General features: G+C 36.0%; 1 protein-coding gene across 4 annotated transcripts in view; it reads left to right on the forward strand.

Moving 5' to 3' along the window:
• The window catches only part of TNPO3 (transportin 3), an 83,150-nt gene that overhangs the window by 39,600 nt on the left and 29,759 nt on the right, over positions 1-13,791 (forward strand). For all 4 annotated transcript variants that reach the window (XM_057731257.1, XM_057731256.1, XM_057731255.1 and 1 more), the window contains 7 exons: positions 462-600; positions 1,838-1,984; positions 4,444-4,551; positions 6,246-6,337; positions 8,269-8,408; positions 10,485-10,676; positions 13,548-13,639. In XM_057731257.1, the coding sequence (XP_057587240.1) occupies positions 462-600; positions 1,838-1,984; positions 4,444-4,551; positions 6,246-6,337; positions 8,269-8,408; positions 10,485-10,676; positions 13,548-13,639 (910 nt within the window). The remainder of the gene's footprint in view (positions 1-461; positions 601-1,837; positions 1,985-4,443; positions 4,552-6,245; positions 6,338-8,268; positions 8,409-10,484; positions 10,677-13,547; positions 13,640-13,791) is intronic.

Genomic DNA, 13,791 nt, shown 5'->3' on the forward strand with positions numbered 1-13,791 from the left:
GTCTTTTAAGTCACTTTTTATTCATCTATCCTTTGTGATTCTTCATGGCTCTGTGTAAATATGTACATTGCATCCTCAAGATGCTCAGCTTTTCTCGTCTGAACCAAGAATGGCAAATCTAACGCAGCGGGAGAGGTTGTGATCATGGAGAGTAGTAAGTTTTTGCACTTAAAAAGGATGAGGCTCTAAGAATTAGGGATGACCTTTGAAGTATCAAATGTGATTTGATGTCTTAATAATTGAGAATTTGAACTAACTTATGAGTCATTTGCTTATATATATAAAAGTATATGATTTAAGGACAGATGTTTGTTATAGAGATCATGATACAGCATAGCAAAGAATCACATGTCCCTTAGGTTGGGGATTGTTTTTATTTATTTGATTAACTGTGTCTGTGAGTATGTACACATAACATCCAGATTTCTGACTTGGTGTTCTCATTCCTCTTTAATTTACAGAGTTCTGAATTACTGCCGTATTTTCACTGAACTATGTGAAACTTTTCTTGAAAAAATTGTTTGTACTCCAGGCCAAGGCCTTGGAGACCTACGGACTCTGGAACTGCTTCTTATCTGTGCAGGACACCCTCAATATGAGGTAGTGTTTATATTGTGCTAATGCCATTATTTTCCAAGTTGTATGTTGCATATTATGTACTTTCCATTGTGTCCTGTCCAGCTTTTTATTTGTGGGAAATTATAGTTTTGTTTTTAATTAATGTGATGGGGAGTTTCCTCTGTTTTGAGTTTTGTTTGTTTTTTTTAAATTATATTTGGGGTGCTTTGAGTTTTTTCTGTTTTCCTAATTAGCTGGGCTGATTGGTATAATAGGAGCTTGAAGGAAACTATTAGAAAGAAAGCCTATTACTTTTCCACTAAGGCCCCCTCTCTAGCTTCAGTTACTCTTTGGAGCTTTATAGCTAAAAAAAAAAACCAAAAACCAAATCTTAACTGTGCCTCCATAAGTTTTAACATCCAAAATTTTTCTCCAAATTATGAATGGAAATGAGAATGGGATTGAAAGGACTTAAAGAGTCTTCTTTATCCCCAAATCTCTAAGACATGCTGTCTCTTTTAAGTTTGCTAGATTAAAAAAAACAAACAAAAATAAAACCTCCACTTATTCAAGAAGCTTTATCTCCTCTTAATAGTATAAGAAGTGAGAAAGAACTCCCAAGCTAGGTGAGCTCCATTTACATAGTTCCATTTTGGATCATTGATGGGAAAGGATTAGGGCCCCTCTCAGGGAGGGGCTCAGTAGTCCTATGAGTCTCAGTCTTTTTTCTGTGATCACATGAAAGATAATGTGTGTTTGTTTGACATAATCTCATGAGGATATCTAGATTTTGTTGAACTCAAAACATTTTTGGGCTGAAGTATTGTACTACCTAATAATTATCACTCCTTTAAACAGGACCACATGTAAGATAAACTGTGGTTTGTACAGATATTTGTAGATGGTTTATCTAGTGAGATGTGTTTTAATCTCAAAAATAAAAGGAAATAATTTCAGAATTTGGGAGAAAAATACTTTTAAAGAGACTTCCACTTCTGTATGTTTCTCTAAATCAGAATCCACTATACTGTTGGAGAAGTCATCCCAGGGCTAGACAGAGAATGCAAAAAAAGCCAGTCATCCTAAATGGAGTTTTGGGCCTAACATGGGAAGATCATTTGCGAGGATAATAATAAATCTGTTAGAGAAAAGGTGGCTTCTTAACTGGTTCCACTAATTTTATTTTAAAGTGTTTCTTTCCTATTGGCCCTAGTAATAATAAAACTACCTTCTTTTCTGGTTCAAATAAACCATCTTTTTCTTTCTTTTAATTTGATAGGTAGTAGAAATTTCCTTTAACTTTTGGTACCGACTAGGGGAGCATTTGTACAAAACTAATGATGAAGTTATTCATGGCATCTTCAAAGCTTACATTCAAAGGCTGCTTCATGCCTTGGCTCGCCACTGCCAGCTGGAACCAGATCATGTAAGTTTTCTTCTCTACTTAATCAAGTCTTGATTTCTTCTTTTCAGTGCTAACTTGAAAAGGAACTGAAAAGATAGAGAACAAAGCTAATGGAATCTGCAGGTTATCTGTAACTCTAGCTTACACTAAAGAAGTCAATAGCAGTATAATGAAAAGCGCTAGGCCTCTGTAGAAAGAAATCAATGTTGCTGAGCCAGTAATTCTTCTGGGAATTCTCCTTAAATAATTTTCTGCAGAAGAAAAAGAAAGCTATTTTATGTGCAAAGCATTATGTATAAAAGTAAAAGATGGTAAACCCATGTACAAGAGTATTAGAGGAGGAAATTCCCTGGTGGTCCAGTGGTTAGGACTTGGTGCTTTCACTGCTGGGGGCCCAGATTCAGTCCTTGGTTGGGGAACTAAGAACCCACAAGCTGTGCGGTGTGGCCTCCCCTGCCCCCTCCAAAAAAAAGAGTATTAGAAGAGTTACATAAGTTATTATGTAGCAACTTGATGGATCATAATGCAGCAGTTAAAAATAATAACTTGAAGGCTTCCCTGGTAGCATAGTGGTTAAGATTCCGTCCCACCAATGCAGGGGACACGGGTTCGATCCCCGCTCCAGGAAGATCCCACATGCCATGGAGCAACTAAGCCCACGTGCCACAACTACTGAGCCTGCGCTCTAGAGCCCACGAGCCACAATTAATAAGCCCATGCTCCACAACTACTGAAGCCCGCTTGCCTACAGCCCATGCTCTGCAACAAGAGAAGCCACCGAAATGAGAAGCCTGTGCACTGCAACAAAGAGTAGCCCCTGCTCTCGGCAACTACAGAAAGCCCGCGCACAGCAACAAAGACCCAATGCAGCCATTAAATAAAAATAAATAAATCTATTAACAAAAATAACTTGAGATAACAATAGTTGGTATGCTAAATGAAAAAAGTGAGAATATAAAATTTTATAATATGTATTTTTAATGGCATAAAATATGTGGTTGGATTAAAACTAACGCAAAAGTGAAATATTTGTGTGAGGATGTGGAAAATAACATATGACTCCCCACCACACACAAATCTGCACATTTTTCTTTATATTACTTATACTAATTTTATAATTTAAAATAAAATATGGAAGTAATCTATTTGCTTAGAGGAAAATATACTAGAAATATTATAAAATAGTCCGTTGGAAAACTCCTCAACCTCATTCTTTGCTTAGTCACTTCAAATTTTGTAGCATTTATTTCATCCTTTTGGTTGGTTTAATATCCCTGTCCTTCAGCCTATAACTTGGAGTGGGGTTTTTTTCTATTGCTTACTCTTAAATCTGACAGGAAAACTGTCTATTTTCTTCATGTTAATGTGAACATTGTTATTTGAGTTACGGTATTTTGTATTTCCACAGAACCTTAGTGATGATTTAGTTTAGTGGTTTTCACTACTTCTTTTTTTAAACTGAGGAATCCTATCTTCAACTACATATTACTTGGAAGCCTGATAAGCAAATAAAAAAAATGCAGGGCTGCTCTGGTTTAAATGGCTCTGCTTGCTTGATCCCTTTCTTTGCTGTGCTAGTTCTGTGGCAGCATTTCCCTTGCAGATAATTCCTTACACTCGTAGGTGTATAGTGCTTCATAATTCATTACCTCATCTGAGACAGCCGTTATTTCCTTCTCATTCCTTGACTTTAATTTTTTCATCTTAAAGCAAGGAAGTTGAACTAAATCAGCAATTCTCAATAATACTAAGGGCTTTTCCCAGATACTCATGGTCGAAGATTCTTATACATGCCCATAACCATTTCACAAACGGTAGGCCTTAGTTTACTCACAGGAGGGTGTTGGAATAAGAAAAACTGAAGAAGCATGAAATGTAAATGCTCTCTGTATTTTGTAATGAAAAATTTCAAATATATAGCAAAGGTGAAATAGTCTTATAGTGAATATCTGTATACCTACTACCTAAATTCTAACGTATTTTATTATACCTGTCTTATTATGTATCTGTCTACCTATATACAATTCTTTTTAAAGTCTAATATTCTATTCTGTGTCTAGTTATTGTGATAATGGTTGATTTTGGTTTATCTTGAACCATAAAGCTTCAGAGACTTATTCAGTAATAAAAAGCCAGACCTTATCTAGATAGGCTTACAAACTCTTAGGTTAGCACCTCTTCTAGGTCACTTCCCATCCCCACCACTCCAGATTTTTCCAACAACAGGGCAAGATGTAGCTTGGACATTCAAGAAAAAAAAAAAAAAAAAAGAGTTTCTTATGTAAAGGTAGAGGATAGGTTGTATTGACTTGACATACCTAAGAGTTTGGGATACCCTCTATAGTAAAACGTCTTTGTGATTTAGGTGATTCATCTTTTTATTCATTGGGACTGGACTGCTTAATGGCTCTTTTATTCTTGATTTTATAAACTCAATGAAAGCTTTAGTTTAAAACATGTTATCTGATGTGAAATTTTAGGAGGGGGTTCCTGAGGAGACTGATGACTTTGGGGAGTTTCGGATGAGGGTTTCAGACCTGGTGAAGGACTTGATTTTCTTGATTGGGTCTATGGAGTGTTTTGCTCAGGTAAGCCTGTTTGGAGATTATTACCACTTTTACCAGTCACTTTAATTATGTTCACTTCTTTGTCTTCTCTAAGTGTTCCCTCTTTTTCTTCAATCTCGATGGCTAAATGGGACAATAGATATGCAGGTGCCTAGCACACTGCCTGGCATATAGTAGCTATGTTTGTTTAGTATCTTACAAGCCAATTGCAGTGAATGGTTCAGTTACGGTTTACACTATGCTCTTGCTAGTGAGAGTTGTTCCACTCGTTCAGTTGAAATGGAAGATCACAGATAAACCTTAAAGCACCCAAAATATTTATAGGGAATGTGGACCTAGCCAGGAAAAATAGACAAGTTTTTCTGCTTTAAAAATTATATATCAACTCCTGGCAACTTTTAGTTATTTGGCATTTCCTTTGTTCACACTTATGTTTAGATTCCTTTGCAGTTTCATCCCAGAGGTGACTATACTAGAGTAGAAGAATCATAGTTCTATGGTTTTCCTGACAATCAGTGAGTAACATTTTACATCATAAGGCTGCAGTCATCACCATTCCATATCACTTAACATTAGCATAATGTCAGGTGGTTTTCCTGTTGCTGGATCATGCTCTGAATCCTGAAATAGTAGTTTTGATGCTTTGTCAGCAATGCTTAACTAACCTAATTTCGGGGGGGATGGGTAATCCAGGCATTTTGTGTATTTGGGGGCATCATCTGATCTAGAAAATGTTAATAAAATTATATTTCTTTATATTAAGCAAAGTATGTTTCTTGACCTAACTACAAAGGGTTGGGGATTCTTAGAAAGCAGATTTAGTGAGATCCCCAGATCACAGGCAGTTGACCTGTGCTCAGATTTCAACTCTTTTCTCACTGGCTGTGTGGTTTTGAACAAGTTACTCGTTCTTCTCCAGACCTCAATTTACAAATTTACATAAGTTATCAGTCTTGTCCAAGACGTGTGTGGTGGAACACCAGTCTCATGAGTTGTTCTTTGCCAGAAAAAACAGCACTGTCACTTAAAACTGGAAAATGACTTAAATAGTATATTTAAAGGCTCTGTGAAGTTGTACAAGAGAATTGTTTAATTTTATTTTACCTAGCAGTGTGTTATTTGACTACAGAAATCTTATTTAGACTAACACCCAGTCACATTCCACTGATGGATATACCCTGGGAAATTTCTGGACATCTCTGAGTATTGTGCTTGGTCTCTCCCCTTGCTTGAATGTGGTTTTGTGATGAGTGCTTCAGAACAGCTGCTTTTTAGGAATTTAATCTGTACTACTAGTGTTGATGCAGACAAATAGTTAAAATAATAGATATGTAAAGCTAGTGCATATGCAGAGGTTTTACATTATATCTCATTTTTAAGTGTGTTTATGTATTTATCAGTTATTATGAGGACCAGGAAAGGACACTCATGTAATATGTTTTGTTTTTTCCATAATATTCATTTTGTGGGGGTAGATGATAATCTTGATACACTCTTGGGGACCTAAATGGATTTGTTTCAGATATTAAACTAGTATTACTTAGAGTTAGTGAAGATTTGAAAAATGAAAATACTGTTCTTCCCTGGCTCTGAGATATAATTACATTTAGAAACAAGGGGCTGGATTTATTTTAACTGACTGGGTTTTTTGTTTTGTTTGTTTTGGAATTCTGTTTTCCTTTTAATGGATCCATAATCCACCTCTTCTTCTCTAGTTATATTCTACTCTGAAAGAAGGCAACCCACCCTGGGAGGTGACAGAAGCGGTTCTCTTTATCATGGCTGCTATAGCAAAGAGTGTTGATCCGTGAGTGTCTCATAAGTCTTTTGCTGGGAACTCTTAATATCAGAGGAAGGAAAATTACACCGTTTTTCTCATGGGATATATTTGGAAACTCTTAGAACTTCTTACTTCTATAATGCTGTCTAGTCTTCTGACTTCTAGAGTCTAGTCTGCAGTAGCATGCATCGCTGATATCCATGTTTTAACCACATTTCCTAGAGTTAAAATTATTTTGTTCTCAATGTAAGGAAAAGAATGCTGATTTATTTTTCCAACTTTCACAAGAGTTGATATAATCAAAAATTTGTTAGACTGTTAAATTGTTGGCACTTGCTTAAAAGCGTTTGAATAGGCACTCATTTGGCTCTCACCTGCTTTTGTGACCTTGGATAAGTTATCTTACAAATATTTAATTATATTGTTCTTTTTTCCTGTCTTGGAGAATCATTTGTAAGTTTCAGAGAGGCAAGGCATAGGTACCATTTCACCTAAAAGAATAGCAAAATCTAGAGGACAATTATTATTTTTGTTACTGCCATTAGAAAATTTTAATTATTAGAATTTGATTTCTAATTGCTTAGCATAGGAATTCTATTTCAACATGAATCCTTAAAAACAGAATTTACTTTGTTCTGGGGTGTTTATAAATTGGCGCTAATATCTGTCAAGTTTTCCTGTGTTGTAATCAGATGCCTGCAGTTGTGCTCTCTATTCAGGGCCTTGGTTGGAGAGATGGTTAAGGCATATATTCATAAAATGTACAGTGCTTCTTTCTTAGCTGCCTTTCAGGGTCTAGTCACTGAAATCTTATATTGTTTCTAATCCAGTGAATATCTAAGGGGATAGAGTAGGTTTGTTTTTCTCTATTAAGAAGTTCTGGTCCTGAATCACATATCATATTATTTGCTATTAAACCCTTTTTGGTATCTTTTGGAACCTTCAGTAATAGTCTGAAGATTATTACACTAATAATCTAACTGACTTGTGTTGGTATGGGAAAGGTTGGATAGAGAGTCTCAATAACTAGCTTAGTGCCCTCAGAAAACATACGGCATAAATGAGAAAAATTTTGTTTTGTTTTTTGTTTATCCACATTTCAAGCCAACTGCATGAGTACAGTTTTTTTAAGTGTATAAGGGACTTAATAGACTTAGTTTATCAACAGGGAGTGCTCTTGCACTAATCCAGGATTTATTTACATTTTAAACATCTTTCATTACTGGATTACGTTCTACCACTTTGGGAGCATCCTCCACTCTGCTTAAAGAACTTCATCCAGTATTCTTGGGGAGTGAAAAAAAGAGAAGGAAAGGGGGAAAAAGAAATTCATGGAGCTATAGAAAGTATTTGGGTAATTTTAATTTTCCCTCATGTTCTAAGTCAGGGCACCTTTATTCCTGCAGCTTGTGTTCCTGTTTCTTTAATTAGTGAGCTGGCCTACCCATGCTTACATGTTCTTAAAGTTTCCATTATCCAGCTATAAGAAATCTTTTGGAAAATAACAACTAATAGCAAGTGGTCTATGAGAATTATTTATTCATTCATTTAGCCATTCAGCAATATTTATTGAGTGCCCACTATGTGCCAGGCACTGTTCTAGGTACTACAGATATAGGAATAAATAAAATGGATTCATTAAAAGAAGACATTGATCCATAGTAAATGCCTACCTCTCCAATTTGAAGAGCCTTATTTGATAGCAGGATGTCTTTAGACACTTCACTGACATTGAGAAGATTAAGGAGCAGTATGCTTCTCAACTGAAACCATATCTTCCATTTCTGTCTTTTCCCCCTTTTTGAGGCTTAAAAAGATTATATTAAGCACTTTTATCCAAATGGTTATTTATTTAGAAAGAAACCCTTTAGCAATGATTTGTGTCATTGCAGCCTGTGTTTTAACTGGAACCTAACCTCTGAAATTGGTAACTCTGAGTACTTGCCTTCTAAACTCAGGGAGAACAATCCAACACTTGTGGAGGTCCTAGAAGGAGTTGTCCGTCTTCCAGAGACTGTACATACAGCTGTGCGATACACCAGCATTGAATTGGTTGGAGAGATGAGTGAAGTGGTTGATCGAAATCCTCAGTTCCTTGGTATGTGTAAACACTCCTCTCTGCAGCTGCTGCTTCTAATTTTTCAGATTTCTTTCTCTCTTTCTTGCTTTTGCTTTTGTTTTCCTACTTTCTCTTTTATTGATAGGTAGAATGTTTCTAGACACTGAGAATAAATATATGAGTTATTGCTTAGTTGATACAACATTAATAATTTGATCAGACTTTGGAGAAAGGACCTTTGAAAGATTAGATCTCTAGATAGGGAAACAGTTTGCTCCTAGTACTCTGCTTCACCATACGTATTTTTGTCTTTGTTAGGCTTTGGCATAGGCTTGAGCTAATCATATCGTTCTGTAGTTCTAACCTGGAAGCTGCGAGTAGGCTAAAGCAAAGGGCAGAGTATTGTAGTGTTAAATACGTGCTCTGTTTAAAAACTAAGAATTATTATTGAAACTAAATAAGTACAAACTAAAATGAAGAGTGTTGAGTTGTATAACCTCTGGCTGCTTTTACTGACCTGAAAAAGTAGCTGAAGATCATATAAAATAACTTTAGAATTGAAAGTAAATTTAGAAACTATTTCTTCTAATCCCCTCATTTTACAGATAAGGAAATGGAAATTGAGAGAATAAATAATTTATCTAGGTTAATATATATTAAGCCCCCTGATATTCAAGACTGATATATTCTAAGGATTTTAAGAATTCTCAAATTCATGAATATCATTGTTTGATGTGCTGTGCTTATCTTTATTACTACCTTTCGACTTGATTTTATTTTACACATGGTCTTTTTTTATTGACTGAAACTCTTAAAAGAAATGTGTGTTCCTATTGTTTCTGTATGCAGAGCATATGATAGATATGCTTACATCATAGCTGAGCCACTTTCAAGTTCAACATACCATTAAAAAAATTTTTTTAAATACCTGTTTTCTAATTCTTAAATTTCTTCACTTCAATTATCTGCCTCAACATTTGGCATTCTTTTCTGAACATTTTTCCACAAAGAAACAAAGTGGGTTTATCTGTTTGTTAAATAAGACTTATCATTCAGTACCACCTTGTAGTATCTCATTTGCATTTGTGCCTCAGAGGACAAATTGCTGGATGTTCATACTTACTCTAGAATAGTCAAAACCACAGATATTCAGTTTGAGAATCACTGAAGCCCATAGTGTCAGAGTTGCTTGGACTAGGTTTTAGATTCTAGTTCTGATGCCCATGCTAAACAGGCCTTTTTTTCCTTTTTTTTTTTGGTGGAACGGAGCGGGTTCATGCTGGGTTGGTGCATTGTTTTTGTCATTAGACTAGAAATGGAGATAACTTTTAAATGGACTTTCAGAGATTATTTCTTTTATGGTTTGGTATGAGGTTACTCTGTAATGCACATAAAGTACTCTTTAACCAGGTCTAATTTTTCTTAGGGTTTTTTCATAGAATAATATTCTGATTTTTATAAAGCAAGGTAAAGGATAACTAGGATTTGCTTTATAGGAATTTGCCTTTATAATCTGTTTTCTTAGAACGCTTCTGTTAGGTAAAAAGTAAAACATAATAAGGTAATTCTTCTAGAAATGCTAAAGATCCATCTGTGGTTTGGGGGCCTTTTATAATTATAAAGAAGTAAGTATAAAAGTGTCAGCTTTAGATAACTGTCGTTGTCCTCATTAACGTAGGCTGTTTTTTTGTTTCTTTGTTTCTGTTTTTTACAAAGTGATTAATCTCTGAGTATAGTGGTACTCTCTGAGTTTTATCATCTTTCTTACATTACCCTGTTCTTAATACTCAGATGGTTATATCCACCAGTGGTTTCATACTGAGTCAGTGGTTTTCAAACCGTGCTCTGTGAAGCCCTAGCAACAATCAACAGTTGATTTCCATGAGGAAAGAAATGGAAGATAAATAGATAGGACTTAGGTCTCTCTGACACTACTTGTCTGTCAGGGGGATCAGTTCCATTTTTATATGTAAAAACACTGGGATTTAAACACATTTCATTTTTTTTTAAATGGTTCTTTTGCATAAAAAGGGAATGTAAACCTCTGTTCTAACAAACTAAAAGTTTTCTTTGACTTTCAAATATGTAATCTTTATGTATGGGTTTTCTCCTTAGACCCTGTGTTGGGCTATTTGATGAAAGGCCTGTGTGAAAAGCCTCTGGCCTCTGCTGCAGCCAAAGCCATTCATAACATTTGCTCTGTCTGCCGAGACCACATGGCTCAGCACTTTAATGGACTCCTGGAGATTGCCCGTTCCCTTGATTCCTTCATGTTGTCTCCAGAAGCTGCTGTGGGCTTGCTAAAAGGTATTTAAGATATTAAGAAGGAACAGTCTCTAAGCCACTTCTAGGGGTTATCTTATATCAGTTGTATCCCACTTTTCAGTTGCAGTTTACTCAGAGGGGAGGGTGTTGATTATGTGTACGTGTATTCTTAGAATGTTTTAAGGCTATGTAGCTAATTCAAAGTGCTTATTACAGTATTTATAGCACAAACCTAGATTTTGGGTAGAGACAACACATTGGAACTAAACATAGTTCCTTTTGAGTTGGGGGAAAGAATAAAAAGGGAGACCAAATAAGCATTGCTGTATCAAAGAGGTAAGTGGAAATTTAAAGGTAGTGTACCTGGATCAGTCCTACAGCTAGAAGCCAAGGGTTCTGGTTGCTTAATGGTCTTTAACCATTACTGATCAGTTTACACTGAGCGGCAAACAGCCAGGGTGGTGATGAAACTCAGAGTAATAGAACTACAGATATTAATGCTAGGGGGAAAGACTTAGAGGAGACTTTAACACAGTGGTTATTTTTAAATATTTGGAAGATTATCTTATAAAAGAGGGAACAGATGTATTTTATGAGTAATCGATTGTTGACAGTTTAGTGGCTCCTAGAAAGAAAATGCTTTGTAATCATACTTTCTGAAAACAAATTTGTGTGTCCCATGAGGTATTGAAATCCTTACAGCTGGTATGTCAGATATAAGATTGGATATTCTTTTATTGGGGTATGTCAAATAAAAGATTGGGTAATACGACCTGTGCAGCATCTTTTATGTCTCTGTGAGTGGCAGGACAGCCTTGTCCAGATTGGATGGTTACTATATGGCAGCTAACTGTTCTTTCTCACTTCTATGATCAGGTTCCCTACCAGCCGATGTAACTGTGCATTTTTAAGACAGATTTTCTTTTTGAAGCATGGGTTTTTGTTGTTTCTCTTTATAGGCATAGATAATGAGGCATTAAATCAGGTCAGATATTTTCTTTACTACTACTAGTGGGTATTGCTGCCATCTTGTCATTTTCTAGTGAAATTTAACCTGATGCTAATGTGACATCTAACTTACATTGTGGCATCCCAGTCATATCAGTGGTATTGTTTAGATATAGAACACTTTTTGGTAACATTCTTTTCTGTAGGGATGAATTAAAAGGAGAAATTGTATTTGTTAGATTCCCCCCCCACCCAGTTTTAAGTAAAAAAAGTCTAATTCATCCATGGTTTATAGGCTGTCAAGAAAAATCATTGTTTTTTTGTTTTTCTTTTTTTAAAGAGCAAGTATACTCCCTCCATGTGGGAGATGTATGTGTGATTTAGACCTTTTAAAAAAATTATTTATTTGTTTATTTATTGGCAGAGCTGGGTCTTCATTGCTGCAGGTGGTCTTTCTTTAGTTGCGGTGAGCAGGTGCTACTCTTAGTTGCAGTGCTTGGACTTCTCATTGTAGTGGCTTCTCTTGTTGCAGAGCATGGGCTTTAGGGATGTGGGCTTCAGTAGTTGCAGCACATGGGCTCAGTAGTTGTGGCACATGGGCTTAGTTGCTCTGTGGCATATGGGATCTTCCCAGACCAGGGCTCGAATCCATGTCCCCTGCATTGGCAGGCAGATTCTTAACCAGTGCGCCACCAGGAAAGTCCCTAGACCTTTTTTAAAAATATCTATTTAATTAATTAATTGATTAATTAATCTGGCTGCATCAGGTCTTAGTTGTGGCACACAGGATCTTTGTTGCAGCAGGCAGGATCTTTGTTGCGGCACACGGGTTTCTCTCTAGTTGTGGTGCTCGGGCTCCAGAGCACGTGGGCTCAGTAGTTGGGCTGGACGGGTTTAGTTGCCCCTCGGCATGTGGGATCTTAATTCCCCAACCAGGAATCGAACCCTCATCCCTTGCACTGGAAGATGGGTTCTTAACGATTGGACCACCAGGGAAGTCCCTCATTCAGTTTTTTATTCAAATTTGAAGGTTTATGGATTGATTACTGTTCTGTTGAATAAAATTTCAGATGAGAAAATTGCATAGTCAAAGGACTTTTTGACCTAGAAGGGACTGAATATAATATGTAATCTTTTGGCCGCTGGGGAGATACTTCAGCATTTGGTGGGGATTGTGACAGGAGGGAGGCTGAGTAGGAAGGGTCTGGGCCTTCTGTCCGCACTTTAACCTCATTACCTCTTTTTTTTTTTTTCCAATCTATTTTATTGGAGCTCCAAGTTAAGATTTTATTTGAGGAAAAAAGGGAGAGGGGAGATTTTTGCAGCTATTTAAAAATGAAAGAAAGATGAACTTAGCTATTACTTTTCTGTTCAAAGTACTCATTTTTGCAGGTAAAGAAACTGATGCCCTGAGAGAATGCCTTACCCAGCTCATAGAGTCTGTTATGGTAGAACTAGAGTTAAATCTCTAATTTCAGCTCATTCTTCCAAAAAAGAAAATCATGTCCCTATTTCTCAAACTTCTCTGATGATCAGAATTGCCTACAGTACTTACCAAAAAGGAAGGCTGTCCTTGATCCACTGGATCTCTGGGAAGTTTGAGAACCATTGTACTATGCTATATAAAAATAGCTTTGGTATTGCCTTTGTGAAAGAGATTTTAAAAGTCTTTGAGGAATTGGAAGTGGGAAGACATCTTTAAACATCTTTAAACCAATAGGCTGCTGAGGAGAAATAATTAAATATTAACTTCAGTTGTAAATGTCAGTGTGAAAGTCATTATGGTCTTCTAAGTCAAATAAAAAACCAACCATAAATAACAAAATATTATAATTTAAAAACAGTGCTAATCTTTTTAAAAGAATGGAACCAGTCAGCCTTTTCTATTAGCTGCATGATATAGACCAATGAATTACCTCAATTCAGCTTTTATTTTCTTCATTTGTATCTTCCTTTGTCTTTCAGGGACAGCACTTGTCCTAGCCAGATTACCTTTGGATAAGATTACTGAATGTCTTAGTGAACTATGTTCTGTTCAGGTTATGGCATTGAAAAAGGTGAGTCCAGTTAAGTAAGGGGTGAAACAAATATGTTTATATGTTAGAAAGGAAAAGACAAAATTTTTTATTTGCAGATGGTCTTTTATCTACCTAGAAAAGCCAAGAGAATGAACTGAGAAGTTATTAAAATTAATAAGTTTATCAGAGTA

This window comes from Hippopotamus amphibius, chromosome 4, assembly GCF_030028045.1.
Source record: "Hippopotamus amphibius kiboko isolate mHipAmp2 chromosome 4, mHipAmp2.hap2, whole genome shotgun sequence".
NCBI lineage: Eukaryota > Metazoa > Chordata > Mammalia > Artiodactyla > Hippopotamidae > Hippopotamus > Hippopotamus amphibius.